Source organism: Taudactylus pleione, unplaced genomic scaffold (genome assembly GCF_031769625.1).
Source record: "Taudactylus pleione unplaced genomic scaffold, aTauple2 ptg000138l, whole genome shotgun sequence".
NCBI classification, from domain to species: domain Eukaryota; kingdom Metazoa; phylum Chordata; class Amphibia; order Anura; family Myobatrachidae; genus Taudactylus; species Taudactylus pleione.
In genome coordinates this window covers 11,206,246-11,230,955 of record NW_028284540.1, presented here as the reverse complement: position 1 = coordinate 11,230,955, position 24,710 = coordinate 11,206,246, and the positions used below count along the sequence as shown (strand labels likewise).

The window sequence follows — 24,710 nt, the reverse complement described above, 5'->3', positions numbered from 1 at the left end:
CCACCCTGGGATCCCCCCAAGGGGAGACCTGGACCGTCAGGCCGCAGGCTTGTCATCTGGCTTGGGGGCCGGACGTCTGGTACTCCATGCCTGTTTCCGGGGCTTGACCGATTTCTTAGGGCCAGCCTGTCGAGGAAACGACTGTGGTTTGGGCCTGCCCTGGGCCCTAGATGACCGAAAGGACGATGGTCCAGAACCAGAAGGAGCAGCGGCCGACGGGAGACAAGCAGATTTGGCTGCCGCCAGCGTGGCCACAATCTTATCCAGATCCGGACCGAAGAGAACTTCTCCGGTAAACGGCAACGCTTCCAGACCTTTCTTGGATCTGCGTCCGCCTTCCAGGATCGCAGCCACAAGGTGTGACGAGCAGCTACCGCTGCTGAAGAAATTCTAGACACCAGAGTACTAATGTCTAGAGCCGCCTCGTTGATGTAGGTGGCCGAATCACGGAGATTGCCAATCAACTCCGCCTGTTCGGCCGGACAGTCGGATTCAAAAGAAGCCTCTAAAGAATCCGCCCAGCGCTCCATCGCTCTGGCAACCCAGCAAATGGCCATAGCCGGCCGTGCTGCCCCCCCTGCAAGGGAATAAGCGGACTTCAGGCAGATTTCTACCTTGCGGTCCGTAGCATCCTTAAGGGAGGACATGGATGGCATCGGCAATGTGGCACTACGGACAAGACGGGTCACGTGAGAATCCACCTGTGGAGGGGATTCCCACTTAGCAAAATAATTATCCGCGAACGGATAAGCCACCGCCAGGCGTCTCTGCGGCTGGTATCTTTTGCCAGGTTGTTTCCACGCCTCCTCTAAATGGTCCACCAACTGACCCGAAAGAGGAAAGACTGTGGCATCGCCCTTCACATCTTTGAAAAAGGCATACTTAGATTTAGCCGCTGGGGGAACTTCGTCCTCAATCACCAAGGCTGTGCGGACCGCCCGAATAAGTCCAGGAATATATACTTTGGACTTAGCATCAGCGTCCTTAGTATGGAGAGGTTCCTGATCGTAAGGATCCAGAATCTCCCCATCATCAGACGTCCCTTCGTCATCCTCATAAGGAGCGGACAGAGACGCCACCGGCCTTTTATAAGGCCGCATCACAGACTCCCCTTGCAACACATCCGACAAGTGCTGTACAGAACTCGTCAGGGAGTTAACCCACGCTGGCTCCTGAGAACCCGGGAGCGGGGAAATAGGGAGACTGTGGGGTACCACCAATTGTCGTGGGAACCCCTGCATGGGTGACGACACCACAGACTGCTGGGACAAACCCATCGGAGTAAACGCGGGCTGCGGAGCTAACTGGCCCACTAAAGCTGTTAACGCCTGAGCGAAACAAGCCCAGGGCGGCTCCTGTACCGGTGCTGTAACCGTAATAGGCCGCGCCATGGACAAACACTGCCGGCAAAGGCCCTCCGCGCTACCCTCCCCCTCCGCTAACGGTACTTTGCACGTGGTACACTGTAGCCGGAGGGGAAAATCACTTTCAGACATGATGGCACCACGTATGTGACCTCTCTCACCAATTAAGTATTAAATAGGCGAGAGACCACCCTGCAGCACCGCACCGCAAGGGCTTTAGCAGAAAGAACAGGGACAGTAATAAAGCTGACAGTTTAGAGAAGAAAAGTTACAGGCAGCGCTAGCACAGTCACATACAATGCAGAGAAATAACAATTCCTGCACTAACAGCGCTGATCACTCAACTACACAGACACAGGGCCTGGTAGGACACAGCGCTGCATACACAGACCTGAGCCACAGCGGAGGAGAGGTATGCGGGGGGACCCAGACCACGATGCTTCCTTCCAGACTTCCAGCAGCGTTCACCATGCGTTGCAGAGAAGATGGCCGCCGAGGAGCAGAGAGAAGCTGGCCTGGGGGAGGAGCGCTGACACAGGACCAGTCAGCACAGTGCAGAGAGGGCTGTGTGCAGCGGGGGAGGCGCCGGCTGTGAGACAGGGAAGGCGCGCTCCCCTGGCATGCATTTAACCCCTGGGACGCCGCAGCGCTACCGCTCTGCTACGGTCCGCTGTCCCAGGGGGTAGTGGAAGCGCAGGTTGGTCGCCTGGCTCCACGCTGCAGCCAGTCCCCAGGGACCCACCGCGGGACCCCGCTGCTTACCTCTGTCCCCCTTGAATCCGGCCATGGTCCGGAGCATCTGGGGTCACCGCTAGCTGTGACCCCAGACGCCCACCAGCATCCCCGGATCAGTACCGGCGTTCTGGTACCGGCGGGGTGTAGGGAAGACAGCATGGACGTCAGGACTGACTGTCCATGCTGTTCATCCAGATGTGCAGCCACCGCTGCATGAAGAAAAAGCTTCAGGAGCTCTTCTAGCCCCCACTCCAACAGGTGCACCCGACTCCGGCCGGGCACCAAACTAAACTGAGGTGCCTTGGCCCGGGGGCGGGGTATAGGAGGGGGACCTAGTGCATCCTGGGAGGCTGAAAGCTTAACTCTTTGGTGCCCTGCGACTGACGTCACACCTATACCCAAGGTATCCTGTGGATACCCTATGGACCCTGAAGTAGAAAATTGCGGGACACCCGGGGAATGGCGCCGAGCTGAGGGGAGAAGCAGCTAAACAGGGAAGGCTTCCTCCCCTGGCTAGCTATTAACCCCTGGGTTGCCGGCATCCCGCTTGCCGCTAAATAACCCTGGTGGTCTAGTGGACTGACGGGGTATTCCTCCGATGGAGGGGGAGCCCGTCGCCACCGCTAGCAGCCCCCGGTCTGTCCCCTAGAACCGCGGGCAAAGGACTGCATGTAGAGCAAGAAGCAAGACCCGCGAGCCTCCGCTAATCGGCGGCTCGCGGCTTGCCTTCTCCCCGGCGACTCCGGCAGCAGTCCAGGGAGGTCCCCAGAGTCTGGCTAGTACGGACTCTGGCTTCCCGCCACGATCCCCAGTGTGATACTGGCGTCGCGGCACCAGCGGGGAGTAAGAGCGGCAGCATGGGCCTCTGTACAGACAGCCCTTTGCTGCCACACTGAAGAGCCCATGTTAAAAATAAAAAACTAAAAGGCTGGAAACATTTTCTGGGGAGAACACTGGAATATTTTGGCTATATCTTGAATCTGTTAAAATAAGGACACAAATTGGCTACTCCTAATTTGGTCTATCCAAGGTGGACTTTTTTTGCAAATTGAATGCACTCCAATTATATGAGCCAAAATTGGAAACATACTGAAACAATCAGAATGTATCTTTTGGTATTTTACATAGGTACAAAGTAGTTTTAGTATATTTGTGTGTATATGTATTTTTTAATTAAAATGTTGAATTATATTAATACTTGCTCTCCTTCTTGTTGTTGCAAAATAATATTTTTATAGGTTAGAAGTCTCCTGGTAGGTATCTCCTGAATTATAGGGTTCCATGATAAACTCCCAAATGCTAGATTTCGTTAGGCATTTTTAATTTGTGCTACAAAATCACCATGGTGATCCTAACATTAGGACTCTTGAAGTCTAATTCTGTGGTACCCTAAAAAAATCTCTCAATGAAGCATCACCAGTTCCAAAATTACCCAACCATGGAATTCCATAATCTTATAAACATCACATCTTTCTAAAACCCAGACGTGTGTGGAGGAATGTCACTTTGACACATCAAAAAAGTCTGTGCATAACAGTTTATCATCTTACATACCTGTGCACTACTTATAGTTTGGACACTGTGCATCTTGCACAAACCAAGTTTCTAAGGAGTTTTGTATTGTTAACTATGTTTTTAGAAGCTCAAAGCACAGTTCCTCAGAAGATCTCCCACAGATACTGTACGCCCTAGGGGTTTGTGCGTAAAAACCTGGCAGTAGATTCACAGGGGATGGGGAGGGGTTTAATATTTCACCATAATCAAACAGAGCAAATAATGAAACAAATTAACAATCCCTACATATTTCTACTGATTACAAACAATGAGAGACACTTTTAACATCTGCTGAGGAAACTGCTGCTTTGGAACTTTGACAGCATATATGTGATATTGCATGCATCATTTAGGATTTAATAAATATATTTTCCTGATGGAGGAAACCTTAAATAAACAGATTTCAGCAAAATTGTTGAAATATTTTACAGCTGTTAGAAATTGCCACTGGCTTATCCAAACACACATAAACCATACCCAGCAACACATGAAATTAGGGCGCACTGGAAAAATAAGAGCTTACCGAGACTGCGGGAGTCCTTTCTTGCCAAGGTCAGCACGTACACGCTCTCCTACATGTCTGTAGATTTCTACCAGGCAATTTATTGCTGCGTCTCGGACCTGCAGGAGCCACAAAACAGCCAGATGTTAAGGACAATGTGTCCTGGGATTAGGTTTATGTACATTCCTCTGGACAATGCTAGGCCTCTACAAAACGTAAAGCATGATTCAAACTAGAAGGATAAATGGGATCCAAAATGCACAGCTCAATCACAGTGTTTTTTGAGAAAAAAGTAATTTTAGGAGATCACTACCATTAACAATAGGCAAATAATTACAACAGTATCACTGCATTAATACACTATGTGTGGGTGATGGGTGGACTTTAGGAATATATGCAGGAAGAAATACAGAATAAAATGTTTTTACTAGCACTGATAGAAAATAAAATGAGAACAAGTGTTTGAAATCAGCATTTTTAGTATTACCACTTTAAATATCTGATAAAAACCATCATCTTTGTGATAGGTTAGAGAAAGATGTAGGTAGGTATAGCATTGATTCCTTTTCTTCTAATAAATGCACAGGTCTATATTTTTACTAATTTAAGGTATACTTCTTCCTCTACAGACCACTATTGTATAAATGACTGGGTTAATAAAGGTTTTGACCCTTTTAGCGTTGGGATCAATCCATCCCCCAAGGTTATAATCAGTCTCCCATGGCATGGCAATACATAGTCATTTACCCAGGGATATTTAAGGTAGACAAGCACCAGCCTCATGAGTCTCCCCACGTCAAGCTGAAGCCTCTATTAATGGCACAAACTCATTACATCTTAAATATATATTATATATTTCCCACTGAAGTTGCATCCAGTCAGAATGTCGACACGTTCTGAATGTTGACATGGACTGACAAAAAATATGCCAACATGGTTAAAATGTTGACATGCTCATAATTATGGACATTTAACATGTTAAAAACAGGAGTGTCCACACATTTTTACGGTTAGGTGAAAATAACAAAAAAAACAAACAACAACTGTGGTCTTTCTAGTGTCAATAAGTTAAATGTCGACATTCTGAACACATCGATACTCTGAACACATCAACATTTCATACCACGCCCATTGTAGCGACTTTTGAAATATGGAATACTTGCAAAACTAAGATTTATACTGTAAAAAGAATTAACATGGCTATCGTAACCAATTTCAGATTAAGGCCCGTATTCAATTAGTTTCGCGTATGCGATAAAGTTTTCGCCTTCATCCCGTATTTTAGTCGCGGAAAACTTATTGTGCGTGTACCCACGATTCACCCTATTCAATTCCAAGAGACGCGAAAACAGCAACATGCGATGTCTGAACAGGCGAAAAGTGGTGTCAGAATCGGGAAAATCAGCCTGAACCCCCAAAAAGATGCAGAAACATTAATAATAATAATAATAATTTTATTTATATAGCGCTTTTCTCCCATAGGACTCAAAGTCGCTTTACAGACATCAGAAAACATGGTACATTGTATAAGGATTTGGTGTTGCAAAAAAATAGAAAACCACACCGAGATAATTAAAATCAACCAAAGCCTAGAGAGCACAATAAGCATATTGCAGGGTTGGTGCAGACATTTTGGGAAATAACTTCCATGGGTTATATATTCCACTCACAAAGGTACCAAATGAGGCAGCCATCTTGGGCGCACTACGTAGGATTACCTTGGGTGGAATAGGTTACGCCTAGAAGAGATGACACAAAATGGGTGGTTGCAGTGTCCTGATGCTAGGAGTAGGGTCCCACCATAATCGTCAGGTCCATGTATTTTTCATCCCATCCACGAGTGTAAGAGGTGAGGCAGCCATGGTGGGCGCACTACGAAGGTTGCACTGTGGGTGATAAACCATACAAGGACCCATGGCATATATGGGAAAACTGACACATGTGTGGCAGTATGATATACCCATTGTGAATAGATCCACATGAAGTACATCCTGCCCATGGAGGATGCACTTCAGTGGATGTATAGCACACCAGTATATCATACAGTGGAGGTATAGCACACCAGTATAGCATACAGTGGAGGTATAGCACACCAGTATATCATACAGTGGAGGTATAGCACACCAGTATATCATACAGTAGGGTGGAAGTACATTTTACAAAACAGGGAGTAGTAAATACAGCAAATAGTGCTGCAGTTCGGGCATGAGATTTACGGGTGACTGAAACATTTGAAATATGAAATGCACTGAATGAATACATCCATGTGTTTGTTCATCCTGCCAAGAATGAACCATCCGAGGCAGCCATCTGGGGCGCACTGCGTAGGTTACATCTGGCAGGGTGTGCAAGTAGCGGAAGTATAACATCCAGGTGGAGAAAAAATAAAAAGAATAAATGGTGACCACATTTTAAGTTAAAACCATGCTAAACTCAATCAGAAATTAAAAAATTATAGAGTGATCTGCAAAAAGCCACAGCATATACTTCGCTTGCGTGTGTGGGTTTGTCGCATCCAGCAGTTTGTGGAGTTCGATTTGGCTGCAGCATGAGACAGCAACCAAACGCAGTCTCAGGGAGTGTAATTGAAGGTGGGGTGGCAGCATTCCTGTGTGTTCGTGAGATTGTTTAAATTTTGGTTAGAAAGTAGTCAAAAGTCCAAATCCAGTTCGAACTCCGGTTCTAACTCCATGCTTCAGATGACATGCTTAATATGCAGGCTACAGTGGCAGGCCAAGCCTGTGTGTGCAGGATTTAAACATTGGGGATCAATATAGTAGTGCCCGATTAGCCCTAATACTACTGTTTGGGGTACTTAAGTTCAGACAATTGCCACTTATTCGCGTCTTTGCACAAGTCGTGAATAGCGAAAACAGTATTTTTGGGAGAAAATAAGTAGTTCTGTCAAATTTGGGGTACCTGAAAATGGGTGCTAGCATATTTTTTGTCTCTAAAGTGCAGTTTTAATCATTGCGAATTTCCACCCCCATAAAAGCACCTGCAATCCCAAAAACACTTGACCCCTTCTTAGTGCACCCCCAGAACCTTATTTCGCTAGTTTGCATACTTGTACCCCAACTTTGTGCTTTTTTGCCGCAAAATTCAAAGTACTTTTTTGGGGTAAGTTTTTTTAGGAATTGACGCAGTTGTCCATCGGGGGCCTGTTCCAAGGGTGCCGAGTGGTTTCCCCACCTTTGAAACCCCAAAACAAAAATTTTGCACTTCTTTTATCCTGCTATTCAGAGGCGAATCTTTCTTGCCTATTACATTGCATTTATGGATGCGAAAAGTGGATGAAATTGAATACGGAGATAAGTTATCACAATTGGCGATACTTTTTCGTGGATCTCGGCTTTTTGCTTCTAATTGAATACGGGCCTAAAGCAGTTATGTGCGCTCCTGATTATCAAATTGAAAAAAATCGGGCGTATTAATTTATTCTACAAAAACCAGCATGAAATAAAAAAAAAAAAATAAATAACCATGGAGAAATCAGCATATACCCTAAAAAAAATAAAAAATATATGGTGACAAAGCATATTTTATAGCAATAAAATGTTATAGTTATTTTAAGTATGCATTAAAAACAAGCGGATTTCTTTGTAATTTTAATGCGCATTAAAGTGTTAAAAAACACTTGCAACTCCCACCTGTAATGGTAAAAACACCTGTCCCATCTATACAGTACCCCTATATAGAGTAATGGGCAAAATTTTTAAGCAGGTGTGGAAAAAAAAATGCTGTAAAGTAAGAATGCTTTCACAAATAGAAGCGTTAATAGTTTTTTTTATCAATTAATAAAATGCAAAGTGAATGAACAGTAGAGACATCTAAATCAAATCAATATTTGGTGTGACCACCCTTTGCCTTCAAAACAGCATTCATTTTTCTAGGTACACTTGTACAGTGTCAGGCATTTTGTTGTGGAAGACAGGTTAATTTCACAGGTCATACACCATGGTAAGACTGAGCACAGCAACAAGACACAAGGTAGTTATACTGCATCAGCAAGGTCTCTCCCAGGTAAAGAATTCAAAACAGACTGGCATTTCAAAATATGCTGTTCAAGCTCTTTTGAAGAAGCACAAAGAAGTTAGCAACGTTGAGGACCGTAGACGCAGTGGTCGGCCAAGGAAACTGAGTGCATCAGATGAAAGACACATCACGCTTACTTCCCTTTGAAATCAGATGATGTCCAGCAGTGCCATCAGCTCAGAACTGGCAGAAAACAATGGGACCCAGGTACACCCATCTACTGTTCAGATAAGTCTGGCCAGAAGTGGTCTTCGTGGAAGAATTGCGTCCAAAAAGCCATACCTTCGACTCAACTATGCACGAAAACAAAGGAACAAGGGTGCAGAAAAATGGCAGCAGGTGCTCTGGACTGATGAGTCAAAATTTTAAATATTTGGTTGTTCAGAAGACAGTTTCTTCGCTGAAGGGCTGGAGAGCGGTACAATAATGAGTTTCTGCAGGCAACAGTGAAGGTTGGTAGAGGTTCCTTGCAAGGTTGGGGCTGCAATTCAGCAAACGGAGTTGGGGATTTGGTCAGGATTGTGTCCTCAACGCTGAGAAATACAGGCAGGTACTTATCCATCATGCAATACCATCAGGGAGCTGTCCGATTGGCTCCAAATTTATTCTGCAGCAGGACAACGACTCCAAACATGCAGCTAATGTCATTAAGAACTATGGCCCTCATTCAGAGCCGTTCGCTATTTGCGGTCGTTCGTTCAAAAACAAGGGGTGGCTATTCAAATGATCCGTTCGCACATTGCAGTCTGTTCACACCTCTAAGTCTGAACGAGCAAGCAAAACATACGCTCGTTTATTTGATAAAAACGCCCCCTGGCCGCTCGCACCATACGTCATGTCCGCTATTAATTAGATTAATCGAGTACATTGTACAGCGTATGAACTGCTCGCTATTCTTGTGGTTGGTTTTTTCAACCACTATTTTGCGAGCAGTTCTGAGTTAAAAAAAAATAAGTGACGTCGTCAATGACGCTGCTGTATTAATTATGCACTCCCTTAAAACGCCCGTTTTGACCTTTAAGCACGCCTGCGTTCGAATTCCACTCCCCCGTTTTCAAGCACCTTCCCCTGTTACCACCCACATACGCCTCATTCTGTCACTCAAAATAGCAGGCACTCGCTAAATAGCGTACGGCCGCACTGACTGGTTCGCGCATGCGTACTAAAAACCGTACGCATGCGCAGATGTGCGAACATCGCTCGGAACGAGCATACTGCCGCTAGCGAGCGGCTCTGAATGAGGGCCTATGTTCAGTGTAAAGAAGAACAAGTAGTTCTGGAAGTGATTATATGGCCCTCACAGAGTCCTGATCTAAGCCATCATCGAGTCTGTATGGGAATATATGAAAAGACAGAAGGATTTGAGCAAGCCTACATCCACAGATCTGTGGATAGTTCTCCAATATGTTTGGAATAACCTCCCTGACTAGTCCCTTCAAAAACTGTGTGCAAGTGTACCTAGAAGAATTGATGCTGTTTTGAAGGCAAAGGGTGGTCACACAAAATATTGATTTGATTTAGATTTCTCTTCTGCTCATTCATTTGCATTTTGTTAATATGATTTTTGAAAGCATTCTTACTTTGCAGCATTTTTTCCACACCTGCCTAAAACTTTTCCACAGTACTGTACCTCTCCCAGATCTTTTAATCCATTATTCTGCACGTTGCTCAATTTCACCCCAATAATGACGTGATTATTACCCTAATTAAGCTAATCATAAACTTCTAATGGCCTAACTAATCATTAAGGAGGATGTCCTAGGGATTTTCTAAAAACAAAGTTGGGATTTGCGCTAAATTATATGTATCTGAAAATTATGAGGATATAAAAGTATAATAGGGATATGGTAGAACCCACACAAAGATCAAGACGCCATTTTTAATATCATATAATGTTTATATATGTATTTTGAATAAAAGTAACAATAATAACAATAAAAACACAACAATACACCCACATTAATAATCTAGCAATAGCAGCATGAATATTAGCAGCAGCCCACTGGGATCTAATGTGCTATAATAAGAAATCCATAGAGTCCAGACCTGAACCATCGATAGACCGCTTTGAAAAGTGCAATTCTGTGTATATAAATACAGATTTAGCGTCTGCAAAATAAAGCTCTTTGATAAAGCTTCCAGCAGGGGAGCTAAACCGGTCAGAGGACTTGTATTACCATTGGATCTTCCATTTGAAAAGTGACCTTTGAAAGTTACCATCATTTGTTTCCATTGTGGAATATATGCATGGACTAATTGGAGGTCTGTGATCTAAGAGGACAAATCACCGATACACCATCAATTGGGGCCGTCACATGCTGACCTGATTTCCGCCCACAAAATTATTGGGACACCTAGCCGCCACTGCACACACAGCGTTATAATCAGCAAGAGACACTACACTCTGTGACAGGTCCGGAGACCTGTGTACACAAAAGCGGACTCTGGTATCCATTTTCGGTTGGATGTGGTGAGGTTCCCTTGCGGATCCTAAATCTGTATTTATATAAACAGAATTGTACTTTTCAAAGCTATCAATGGTTCAGGTCTGGACTCTATGGATTTCTTATTATAGCACATTAGATCCCAGTGGGCTGCTGCTAATATTCATGCTGCTATTGCTAGATTATTAATGTGGGTGTATTGTTGTATTTTTATTGTTATATTATTGTTACTTTTATTCAAAATACATATATAAACACTATACGATATTAAAAATGGCATCTTGATCTTTGTGTAGGTTCTACCATATCCCTATTATACTTCTATATCCTCATATTTTTCAGATACATAATATCAATTAGCGCAAAACCTATCTTTGTTTCTAGTATCCTGTGACCATTTTGTGATCACAGTATGAGTTTATATAAGCTCATAATTGTTTTGCTGCTTTTTCTAGACGTAGTGATATATAACTTATATTTTTATTAACGCCTGCTTAGTGGTTTTTTTTTCCCTAGGGATTTTCTGCAACATCCCAACATTCTACCTTTAAAAAAGAAATTTTCCCCGACTTTGCACCGGCTCTGAAGCTGTAAGAAAAACCCAAGAGGTAAAGCCTATTGAAATTACCGTGGCTGAAATGTTTGCAGTTGATTGAATAGGAAAAATTTCACAGCCGGTTGCAATTTCACATATCGTGGGGAAAAAAAAAATCAACACGCCAATTTAATATATGCCACATGGTCTTCGGTCATCCAAGTCCCAACCTTGGCACTCTGCACACACCTACCACCACTGAGTGCCAATGGAGAAAATCTTGCTCTAAAAGCTACTTCATCCACTTCCAATGATCTACTCTACTTAAATCGAATGGTCATTTCTACTTGCTCATATACTTTGAACTCTGTCGCTTACGACAGATGACCACCCCCTTCTCCTAAACACCCTTCACAGCACTGTCCTATCCTAACTAACCAACACACCTAATCAGCAGTCTATCACCCTTAACCCTCCAGTCATCTTTCACTGTCAACAACTTCAAGCCCTTCCCTGTTACCCCACACACAGTGCTGCAGAGTAATCATACATTCTTCCTCTATGCAATCCATCCTGAATGTAGCTAGCGAGCGAGACTCATGTTGCTTATCTGCTGCACAATACCTGTTAATACCAATAAAGTCTTCCCATTACCTACATAAGTCTAACTGAGCTGCTCATGCTCACCTACAAAGTCCTCAAATTCTCCTCCTCTATAAACCGCTGTAATGTCACAAGATAAACCTCAGCTTAAACACTCTATTCTGCCTAAAAATGTATGAGAAACTGCGCTTCATTTTACAGGATGCTGCACTGTAGTCCACTGAGGTGGTCATACAACACCTCCTAAACAAGAATAAAGAACCAATATGTGGACAGTCTGCGCGTCCTTTCTAGGATGAGGGTGATAGTGTCCCAAACTAATGGAAGACAGTTCAAAAAATATGTTTTTTCTTCTTCAGGTTTCAATAATTGGGGTAATTCCAATAGATAAAGTCCTCACGATTGACGTGCAAAATAAGAAAGAAAAAACGCTATATAGCGTATTACAATTTTTAATCACATCAACATAAAACTAAAATAATAAAATTACCCTCCACCAACAAATCTATCAGCGTACCAGAGATGGTGGTGTATAATGCACACCCATTCACATTTAAGCCAATAATTTCCAAAGTCTCCCAGGAAAAACCTGGATATGGCAGCTCCTGGATGTGTATCTTTAGCCCGGATGTAATCAATTCCCTGGTGCTGTGTTCCTTTCACCGATGCGTTTCAACTCCTTTAGAGTCTTTTTCAAGGTGTGTGTAGTTGGTGGTTTTACAGTCTTTAAATACCCCTCTCCAACCTCTGATAGGTGGGTTGCGGGGGTGGAGTCTCATCTATCCATCCGTTTATTTTATACAAAACACAATCTAAATTGTGCTTTCCATACAAATCAACCAGTCCTAACAAATAAACATTGAGTTTACAAATAAATACTAGAAACAGCGTTTTTCCCTGGAACGCATATTCCAGCGGAGAAAAACGTCACTTCCAGTATGCCTTGTTTCCGGAAGTTCTATTATAAAACCTCTGAACATCCTTTCCCATTGATGAGTGTATTCCCACTTATTTTATACAGGGTGAGATTAAGAGCTCAATAACACTAAGTTGATTTAGGGGTCTGCCTGTTCGTTCGGGCTAATCTCTTAAGAGTCTTGGACTGAGCAAGATCACATCTGAGGCAGACAGAGTGAGAGACAGCCTTCAACGAACCCATGCAGATGCCCTGATGCAGACACAGTAGCCAGGAGGGTGGGGACGCTCCTGAGCAGAAAGGAGAATCCACCGCCCAAAGAAAGCATCCTGGGAGGCATACGTATCAAAAGCATAGAAATTTATAAACATACTCACGGAAGACCAAGTTGCTACCTTGCAGAGCTGTTAAGCAGAGGCACCCTGTCTTACAGCCCACGATGGTCCTACCGACTGAGTGGAATATGCCGTCACCTTGTTAGGAACAGGGAGATCAGCCTGAGAGTAGACCTGGGAAATGGTCATACGAAGTCAGCATGACAAGGTTTGTTTGTTTGCTGGCCAACCTCTTGTGAAAACCATATAACAAAAAGAGTGAATCAGACTTCCTGATGGACTTGGGCCGATCCACGTAGATCCGGAGGGCTTGAATCACATCAAGGGAAGCCTCACCTGTAAACAGGTCTGAGGATTTAAAGGCCGGGACTACAATTTCCTCATTAACGTGAAAACGGGAAACAACCTTTGGAAGGTATCCCCCGCCTTGGTACGGAGAACCGCTCTATTTTGATGGAACACCAAATATGGAGAGCGACATGACAAAGCTGCCAAATCAGACAATCTGCGAGCTGAAGAGATAGCTAGGAAAAAAGCGTCTTCACCGTCAGCCATCTCAAGTCCACCTTATCCAATGTTTCATCGGGATGCGTCTGCAGTGCCCTGGGAAGCAAAGACAAATCCCACGGTGCCACCAATGGGAGGAATGGAGGTTGCAGCCGCAGTACTCCTTGCATGAATTTTCTAACATCCAGCAGTAAAGCAATCTTGCGCTGGAACCAAACAGTCAAAGTCAAAGCCGAAACTTGGACTCTCAAGGTAGCCAAGCGAAGACCTAAGTCTAATCCAGCCTGGAGCAAACCAAGTACCCTGGATACCTTGAATAACTTAGGGTCATATCTCTTGTTGGAACACCACAGAAAAAATGACCGCCAAATCCTGTGGCAAATGCGAGCAGAAGCAGGCTTCCTTGCTCCAAGCATCGTCTGCATCACTGAAGGAAAAAACCCCTTGACCTTTAAGACGGAAGACTCAAGAGCCAAGCGGTCAGTCAAAGCCAGGCATCGTAAATCCTGGTATAGGCAGGAACCCTGCATTAACAGGTCCTGCCGCAGAGGCAGTGGAAATGGGCTGTCTATTGATAGACGTATCAGATCCGCAAACCAATGTCTCCTAGGCCAGGCAGGAGCTATCAGTATCATACTGCCGCCTTCCTGTTTGAATTTTCTGACGACCCTTGAGAGAAGGGAGAATGGAGGAAACAGATATGCCAACCTGAACTTCAATCTCACCGCCAGAGCGTCCACGAAGGCTGCTGGGGGGGTCCCTTGTTCTGGACCCGTACCTGGGGACAATGTGGTTGTGACGTGATGCCATAAGGTTTACGTCTGGTATTCCCCACCTGACTTGAAATAGTTCCGGAAGAAATGGGCCTATTCTCTGGCGTGTATGTCCCAGCGACTTAGGTAGTAAGCTTCCCAGTTGAGAACACCTGGGGTAAATATTGCTGATATTGCAGGAAGATGGCATTCTGCCCATAGCAGAATTCTCGCCACTTCTTCCATGGCCGCTGGGCTTTGAGTGTCTCCTTTATGATTTATGTAGGCCACTGTTGTCGCATTGTCGGACTGAACCTGGACAGGCCTGCCCTGTAGAAGGTCCTGTGCCAACATAAGTGCTTTGTGTACTGCCCGAAGCTCCAATATATTTATTGGTAGATGACATTCTTGGTCTGTCCACTTTCCCTGAAAAGTGTGACGACCTGTCACTGCTCCCCATCCTCGCAGACTTGCATCCATGGGGAGAAGTACCCAATCCAGGATCCATAATAACGGACGACCCTTGTTTAAATGAGTAGTCTTCAGCCACCAGGCTAGGGAGAGGCGGACCTCCGGCGAGATGTGTACCATCTGGGTTTTTATCCGATACACTGACCATTCCACTGGGCCAGGATCCACAGCTGTAGGGACCTGGAGTGGAACTGGGCATAAGCCACCATTTTGAATGTGGCTACCATGGAGCCTAGCACCTGCATCGCCAAGTGAACTGACACTGTTTGCTTGCAAAGCAGTTTGTACACAAGACTGTAGTGTTACAATCTTGTCCTCTGGAAGAAGAATCCTCTGTCCCAGAGAGTCCAGCAGCGCCCCCAAGTGCACCATCTGTTGAGTTGGAGAAAGTGACGACTTCTTCCAATTGATTACCCAGCCGTGCTCTTGTAAGCAGGTAATGGTCACCCGTAGATGACTTTGTAACATCTGCTGAGATTGTGCCAATATTAGGAGGTCGTCTAGATATGACAGTATCCTGACTCCTTGTCGTCTGAGATAATCCTCATGACCGCCATTATCTTGGTGAATACCCGAGGGGCTGTGGCCAGCCCGAAGGGTAGTGCCTAAAACGGATAGTGTCGCTGATACTGCCAACCTGAGAAAGGCTTGGTGAGATTTTGTAATCGGGACATATGCATCTTGTATGTCCAGGGAGACCATAAAGTCCCAGGCTCCATCGCCAACACGATTGACCGTAGGGTTTCCATCCGGAATTTGGGCACTTTGATAAATCTGTTGAGGGATTTCAGATTCAATATAGGGCGGTGTGGCCCATTGGGTTTTTGAATTAAAAACACAATTGAATAGTAACCCCTTCCCTGTTGCGTCACAGGGACAGGGACTATAACACCTGATTCCAGGAGGGCCCCAATAGACTCCCAGTAGGCCGCGGCCCTGACTGGGTCTGTCAGAAGGGTTGTGCCCACAAACCTTTGAGGGAGATGCCTGAGGAACGTGATGGCATAACCCTGAGAGACTAGCTCTCGTACCCAGGCATCTGTAGTGGTCTGATGCCATGCCTGAGTAGACTGCAACAGTCGGCCTCCAACCCCAACATCCTCCAGGGGGAGGCCCACCCCCATCAGACAGTAGGCTTAACGTCTGGCTTGGAAGCAAGGCGTTTGCCTGGCTAAGACCCTTTGAGTTGTGCCCTCTTACCAATTTGTTTGGCCGAGGACTGCCTTTTTGTCCTACTCTGTGGACAAAAGGACCGATAGAGCTGCCTCTTAGAGGTAAACGTGGATGGTAAATCCGCTGACCTCAGTGTTGCCAAGGAAGTCATTATATCATCCAGACCTGGACCAAATAGTACCTTCCCTGAGAATGGCAATGATTTCAGAGCCGCCTTGGTCCCTGCATCCGCCAGAGGGACCTGCAGGCTGCCACCGAGTTGGCAGAGATCCTAGATGCTAGGACACCTGCGTCGATCCCTGCCTCCACAATATACATAGCTGCTTCTTGCAATTGACCAAGAAGAACCGGCTGCTCTCTAGATGGGTCTATCATAGATGCCTCTAGTGCCTTACTCCATTCCTCCATAGCTTTAGCTACCCAGGCTATAGCCATAGCGGACCTGGTAACAGCTCCCGACATTGAAAACATTGATTTTACATTATTATCAATCTTTCTATCGGTAACCTCTGTTAACGAGGATGCTGCTGTGATGGGCAGCATAGCGCTTTTGACCAGTCTCGTCACATGTGCATCTATCGTTGGTGGAATCTCCCATTTGTTACAGGCTCCTGGAGCAAATGGATATTGAGAGGTCAAATTCTCAGTGGGCTGAAAATGCTTATTGGAATCTCCCAAGTTTCAGCCATAAGATTAGTCACTTGTCCAGACCGAGGAAAATAATCTTTAGACACCGACTGGCGCCTAAAGACTGGCTCATCATCTATCAGAGCAATTTCCTCTACCTCTTTTATGTTGAGACCAGTTCTAACCGCTATAACCAGAGAGGGAACGTGACAACTTCATAATCCTCTATTTCATAGACTGATTCAATACTCTGAGTCTGACAATGTAGTTGAGTCAATATGTGACACCTGACGAGGCCTTCTCTTATGCCCCTGCTTCTTTATCCCCACTGGCTTCTCCACCTGTGGAGAGACTGAGGATGGCAATACACTAACTAGAATGAGCCTCAGCATAATCCCAACAGGGATTTATAGGAGGCATATATATAGGATGATGAATAGGCTGTGGGTACCCCACAGCCTGGGGTGCTGCCTGTGGTACCACAGCCGGAGCGTGCACCTCAGTAGCTTTGCCTATCAAATAGGACAAAACCTGAGGCGTGATAGCCACCATTTGTGGCTCTACCGTTTGTACAGATGCATTAGATATATGATGCAATAATCTGCTACATATTCAATCAACATCCTGATTAGACAGGTTTGTAGAACAGAATTTACAAGACAAACCAACTGGTAAGCTCACATCCTGCTCATTACCTTCAGACATGATATTATAGCAATGGTTGAGGTACACAGTATACATGCAAAAAACTTGGCTTTATATCAATGACCCCCCCCCCCCCCTCCCCACTCACACACAATCAGATGAATGAGGAGAGACACAGTGATAGTTTGAAAACAATAGGCAGTGTACAAGCAGCCACAACTTGCATAGTCACATACAACGCATTAATACGCATGATTGCGTCAGCAATCTGAGCTCTGATCAACTAACCAGCCCCAGCGGGTAATGGTAGGATATAGAGCACACTATATGCCAAACCTGGCGGAGAGGGATATAGAGAGACAGACCAACCTCTGAGAACACTGCCGCAGAACTGCCAGAATGCTCAACTGCGCGTGTTTCTACCACGAGGAGGTCCTTTATACCAGACGCCTTGGCTCTCCAAAACCGGAAGTTTGAGTCTGGGGGGAGGAGCGGCCGGGGAAGCACCTATCTCCCCAAGGCTGCGATTTTTGACGGCCAGGTACGCTGCACTACAAGGTGGCAAGACGTGTACTAGTGCGCTCTAGTACGTCTTACCACCTGTCCCTGACAACAGACGATACGTTCCCGGTCGCCTAGTGAGGAGTCATACTGCAAACGCAGCCGCCCTCTGATGCGTCTCAACACCAGAGGTAAGGGACTGCTTAGCACACTTACCTGCATCTCCATTTCCCCCGACCGCAGTCCCAGGCCTCAGCAGCAAGTCACAGCCCAGACCAGCCAAAAACCCAATGGCACAAGGCGGATGCTGGCGTTGTTGACGGAGGTAGTAAGAGTCGCAGTGCAGGCGTCCTTTACAGCGCCCACCGCTAAACTCTGAAAAATAAAAAGCTTGAGATTGTCTAAGCAGTCCCACTGTAAAAACAGGTGCTCTTGCCGCGCACCAAACGAAACAACTGATTGCCTGTGGCATATAGGGAAGGGGACCAGTGCATGCTGAGAGCTCCAAAGCTTTGCTGTTTGGTGCATTGGATGCTATCCAACTATATATCCCAAGGTAATGCCTGTGGACCCTATGGAACCCGAAGAAGAAACATTTATGGTTAGTAACCATCGGATTCTGATGTCCATCCCTATGTTGAATCTGCAGACATACTCCGGCCTCCACTATGATGCCCTCTCCAGCATGATGTTCCCGCTCAGCCACACACCTTTGGTGAACAGGGGGCACCTCGCATGGAAGCCAACTCTGTTCTCGGACAGGGGCTTCACGGCGAGGAAGCTCAACAGGAAGCCTAGGAAATACACGGTACATTGTGCAAAGAGGACATTGCTCACTGCTATGTTCGGCAGCTGGGGAGGGGTGCGCCTGGAGGCTTCAGAAATATTCATAGGTGCCCCAGCCCTGGGAACATACTGCTGAAAATGCTTATTGTAGCTGCAATACAAATCTCTCATCCATGATCCTCCTGAGGTGAGATGCAGGGGGCTGTGGTAAGAAGCAGGAGTGAGAAGCAGGGGGCTGTGGTAAAATGCAGGGGGCAGTAGTGAGTAGGAGACTTGTGAGATGCAAGGAGCAGGAGTAAGAAACAGGGGGGCTGTGGAGAGATGCAGGGGCTATGGTGAGATTAAATTGCTTCCATGCAAAGGCGTCACGGGTCGCTAGTATATAGAGATGGATATATATATATATATATATATATATATATATATTTATTTTTTCTGGTTATGTGCTTCAGAGGTTAGAGAAACTGCAGGAAAGTAAGTTCCGGTCTAGATTACCAACAGGGTTAGACTTAATTGAGAGGTACATTTGAATAAGTTTTAATCTTTAAAATATTGTGTGGTTTAATAGGGCTGTAATAGTAAAGCCCAAGGCTAGACATTGTGTGCTTCAGAGCACTGTGGGCTGAGAGAGGTAGCTTCAGTACCACCAGAACTGAAAGGACTAAGGCCCTCATTCAGAGCCGTACGCTCTGAGCAGAGCGCACGCTCAGAATGAGGGCCGGCCTCCATGAAAATGGAGCGTCCTCCTGGACGCTCGTATAGCTGTGGGTCACCACCCACAGGCTATACGAGCGTGCAGTTTGATGGCCGCGATGGTCTTGACCATCGCGACCATCGAAACAGCGAGCCGGAGCCATGTGGTTGAGGTTTTCAGCCGCAAGCTCCGGAGTGATTTTGGCTCTATCAGAGCCAAAATCACTCCCACTGACATCACTAGTGATGTCAGTGGGCCGGCTTCTGACGGGAGGCGTTCCCGTGGGAACGCCCCCGTCAGGGAGGCACGCCTACCAAAGGGGGCGTGCTGTCAATCAACATCGACAGCACGCCCCCTTTGATCAGACACAACGAGCGAAGGACTTTCCTTCGCTCGTCGTGTCTGGCGCATGCGCACGACGGAGCTCCCTCCGTCGTGCGCATGCTCAGTCCAGAACATCGACCCACTTGCGAGCGGACAGCCGCTCGCGAGTGGGTCTTAATCAGGCCCTAAGTTCTAACGATAGGCAATGGCACTAGTAAATTTCAAGCGCAGAGCACTGTGTAGATTATAATACAAGGTATTCAAAAGATGTTTGCAGCACTGTAGCCGGGAAAGTTAGATCCTGGGCTGCAGTGAAGGAGTGACGCAAGCCAGTGCTGGTCACCAGGCAAAGTATGTGCAAGTGTTTAAAATTATAAAAATGTATATAAACATATGTAGTAAAAAGTATATACGGTACCTTAAATCACTTGTGGAACAATGGGGTTCAAATTGTCCCCACAAGCAGCTAAATTTTTCTCTTGCAGCCTCCTGACCTTGAATTAACTCCAGAGGAGCAGGGAAAGCTAGGAGTTACAACAAGCTAATAAGTATACTGAGGCCCCGAGGCCTCAAGTATCAATAGCAGGGAAATTGCTATGCCAGGGCCTTGCTGACTGTCCTCTGGAGCCTTTATAGGGACAGGATTACACCCTGCTATATATAGGAGAGGGAGAATCCCTATACCCTGAGAGTGGTGAGGTAAGCCCACTTGGGTTGCTCTATAAAAAGGGGTTGATTTAATTAGCTCACCCCCATGAACATGCCACAATTATGTTAGTTCCATACTCATTGATTTATGTTTTAGCCCAATAGAGGTAACCTTTCCATATACCAGCTAGTGAAGCAAGTATAATACTTTAAAGGACAGCAAAATCAGTCACATTTCTATGGTGGAACATCTGACAGGCAATAAACATCCTGACAGAGGCGGCCCTAGCCAACTTGGTGCCTAGGCAAATTTTTGACTGGTGCCCCCTAGCAGATAATTCCACCACCAATCTTGTTTTTCCGTGGATGCCAAATATAACACATTGGTTTAAAACCACCCCCAGCCCCAGTCATGGATGCCCACCTTTCTCCCAGCCAGCCAGCTACACATTAATTTTTTTAACACACCTAACATACCCAGAGTTGGAGTGAGAAAGCAAAAAAATTGTCAATAGCCATGGTATAGCGGTGTGTCTTATTGAAAGTAGGTAGCGCTATATATTTATATACTCTATATATATATATATATATATATACATACACACACATATTAAATATAAATATATACACACACACATATATGTGTGTGTGTGTGTATATTATATATACATATATGTGTGTATATACACACATATATAAATGTATGCATATATATATATATATATATATATATATACATACACACACACACATATCTAGATATCTCTCTCTCTCTATCTATATATATATATATATATATATATATCTATCTATATGTATATAAAACATACCAATGAGATTACACCATCTCCTCTCCTCTCCGTCAGTCACTGTCAGACGCAGCACTGACAAAACCACTCTAATATAGTATGCTGCTGGCGCTGTGGCGCAGCACAGCTAAATGCAATGATGCTGTGCTGTGTGTTGTTATTACGGTCTCTCTTACCTGCAGCCTGCCTTCTTCTCAATGGCTAGTTGGGGGGCCTGGGCGTCTATTAGATGCAGGCGGAGCCGTACGTTGTTACTCACGGCTCTGCTCCGCAAAGGCCCATGGGAGGTGTGGCAGCGGCAGGGCATGCCTCCCGTGGCCATCTTGGTTTATCCTGTAGACAGAATAAGCTTCTATGCAGAAGCTCATTATGACTAAGGGCCGGGCGGATGCGGATCCCGGTCAAAAGTCACGACCGGCCTACCATCCGATGCACTGCCCGATCGGAGAGGCTGGGAGCAGTGGCTAGCAGCAGAGGGAGGCAGAGGCAGAGCCCTGGAATGCCCCTAGGCATTGCTTATAATGCCTAGGGCCGGCTCTGCACCCTGAACACAGAGGGGTCTGACGCTAATGGGATAGCTGTACACAGAACCTATGCTGCAATTTAACCAGTACAGTAGTAAAGGATATAACTGTGTGTACTCTGACAGAGCAGTTGCATTGCAAAAGTGTTTTAAAATGTCCACCCTACAAGCAACTCATTATTTGTAATATGAATGTTTAGCAAAATATTGCACAAAATATATTTTATTCATGGCTGAATATCAGATCAGAATGATATGAAGGAAATGTAAAGCACAGATAGAACCACATAACTAAGACCATGAACAAGCTCTGAGGCTCGTCCTAATCTGCTGTGAATGCACTGTCAGCCGCTAACACATTAAAGCCCCCCAAAATCAGATGTTTTCTTATGCAATAAATACACATATCCAGAAAGGAGCACAGCGTGTGCATATTTACAGTAAGAAAAATAAAACAGAAATTAAATATATAAGTTTTGATTCTTTTTATCTACTTTAAACTGCTACTTATTGTTACATACAAAAAATATAAATTTTTACATACAAAAATCCATTAACAATTTAAAGTAGATACAAAGAGTGGAAACTTATATTTTATTTTGATTTTATTTTTTCTTATTGGAAATATAAACACACTGAGCCTGTTATTTAGAATCAGCAACAGTGTCATCGCGCCACAGTAAGTGTTAATTGATTCCATTTTCAAATCCTACATTTCCTGATCTCAACCTTGGTCCTGGTTCAAGTATCAAATTTCACTGTAGATTTCTATATCACAATTAATACTTAAAAAAAAAACCATGGTACATATATGTTTATATATTTAATGTGAACGCTAACAAAAATGAGAGTTCTGGTATAACATACTTTAGATAACTCCTTTTCTTCGAGGTCCATAGGTTCCACAGAATCTACCTTGGGGTACGTAGTGGAAACGATCCATTGCACCAAACAGCTTACAGCTTTGAAGCTCCCAGTATGCACTGGTCCTCCTCCCTATATACCCCGCCCCCAGCCACAGGCATTCAGTTTGTAAACAAGCTTAACGGCAAGAGACGGAAAGTGGAGAAGGAAGTACATCGCACACAAGAAACACAACATACGAAGAGGGAATCAGTGATACGAAAAAAAGCAAAATAACAGATCCCAACTGAGGCCAGGTGCGTCAGGGAGGATGCTCTGTGGACCCTATGGACCTCGAAGAGTTATCTAAGGTATGTTATACTATAACTCTACCTTGGGGACGTTCTAAAGCAGTTCTCTTAAGGGTGGGAACGCTCCTGCACAGAGAGGAGAATCTGCCACCCAAAGGAAGCATCGTGGGAGGCAAAGTATCAAATACATAGAATTTGATAAAAGTATTGACAGAAGACCAAGTGGCTGTCTTGCATAGCTGTTCAGCCAAGACGCCATGTCTAACCGCCCACAATGGACCCACAGACCGAGTAGAATGTGCTGTCACCTTGTTTGGGACAGGGAGGCCAGCCTGTGTATACACCTAAGAAATAGTCGTACAAAGCCAGCGAGCCAAAGTCTGCTTTATGCTGGCTAGCCTTGTTTGTGAAACCCATATAACACAAAGAGCGAATCTGATTTCCTGATGGAGCTGGTACGATCCACGTAGATACGAAAGGCTCAAAACACATCCAGGGAAGCTTCACCTGTAGACAGGTCTGAAGACTGAAAGGCCGGTACTACAATCTCCTCATTCATATGGAAACAGGAAGCCACCTTTGGAAGGTAACCCGCCTTAGTACGGAGGACAGCTCTATTTTGATGGAAAATCAAATATGGAGAGCGACATGACAGAGCGGCCAAGTCAGAAACTCTACGAGCCGAAGCGTCCACCATATCCAAGGGTTCAAAGGGAGAGGTCTGCAATGCCCTGAGAACCAAAGTCAAATCCCACGGTGTCACCGAAGGGACAAATGGAGGTTGTAGCCGGAGAACCCCCTGCAAGAATGTTCTAACATCCAGCAGAGGGGCAATTCTGTATTGTAACAAAACTGACAATGCAGAAACCTGAACTCTCAAGGTAGCCGAGACGAAGACCCAAGTCTAATCCCGACTGAAAAAAGCAAGCAACCTTGAAAATCTTAGGGTCATATTTTCTGTGAGAACACCAAAGAAAAAATGAATACCAAATTCTGTGATAGATGCGGGCGGAAGCAGGCTTCCTTGCCCTCAGCGTCGTCTGAATCACATGGACCGAAAAAACTTTGGTCTTGAGGACTGCAGACTCAACAGCCAAGCCGTCCCATGCCGTCAAAGCCAGTCGAGGTAAATCCTGATATAGGCAGGGAGCCTGCACCAGCAGATCTGGCTGTAGAGGCAGTGGAAGTGGAATGCCTATGGATAGACACGTCAGGTTGGAGAACCTATGCCTCCTGGGCCAGGCAGGGGCTATTAGTATCATCCTGCCGCCTTCCTGCTTGAACTTTCTGACGACCCTTGGGAGGAAGGAGATTGGATGAAACAAGTCCCATCTCACCGCCAGAGCGTGCACGAAGGCGGCTGAGGGGTCCCTTGTTCTGGACCCGTACCTGGGGACTTTGTGATTTGGACGTCCAGCCATGAGGTCTACGTCCGGTACTGCCCACTTGTCCACCAGGAGTTGAAAGACATCCGGATGAAGAGCCCATTCTCCGGCGTGTATGTCCTGGCGACTTAGGAAGTCTGCTTCCCAGTTGAGAACACCTGGGATGAACATTGAAGAGATTGCCGGAAGATGGATTATGCCCACAGCAGAATTTCCGCCACTTCCTTCATGGCTGCCAGACTTCGTGTGCCTCCCTGATGGTTGAGGTAGGCCACTGTTGTCAGACTGAATCTGGACAGGCCTGCCTTGTAGGAGGTCCTGCGCCAGTACGAGTGCTCTATGTTCTGCACACAGCTCCAAGATATTTATTGGTAGGAGACTTCCTGAACCGTCCACCTTCCATGAAAGGTGTGATGGCCTGTCACTGCTCCCCATCCTCGCATACTTGCATCTGTGGTGAAGAGTACCCAATCCGGGACCCATAACGGACAACCCATGTTTAAATGAGTCTCCAGCCCCCAAGCGAGGGAGAGCCGAACCTCTGGCAAGATGCAGATCATCTGAGACTTTATCCGATGATACTAACCATCCCAATGAGCCAGAATCCAATTCTGCAGGGATCTGGAGTGGAACTGGGCATAAGCCACCATGTCGAATGTGGATAAAATGGAGCCCAGCACCTGCATTG

At 45.6% G+C, this 24,710-nt stretch overlaps 1 protein-coding gene across 12 annotated transcripts in view; it reads right to left on the bottom strand.

Annotated features, from left to right (window-relative positions):
• The window catches only part of CLASP1 (cytoplasmic linker associated protein 1), a 483,598-nt gene that overhangs the window by 308,794 nt on the left and 150,094 nt on the right, over positions 1-24,710 (bottom strand). For all 12 annotated transcript variants that reach the window (XM_088473663.1, XM_088473650.1, XM_088473651.1 and 9 more), the window contains exon 7: positions 4,177-4,274. In XM_088473663.1, coding sequence (XP_088329789.1) covers positions 4,177-4,274 — 98 coding nt within the window. The remainder of the gene's footprint in view (positions 1-4,176; positions 4,275-24,710) is intronic.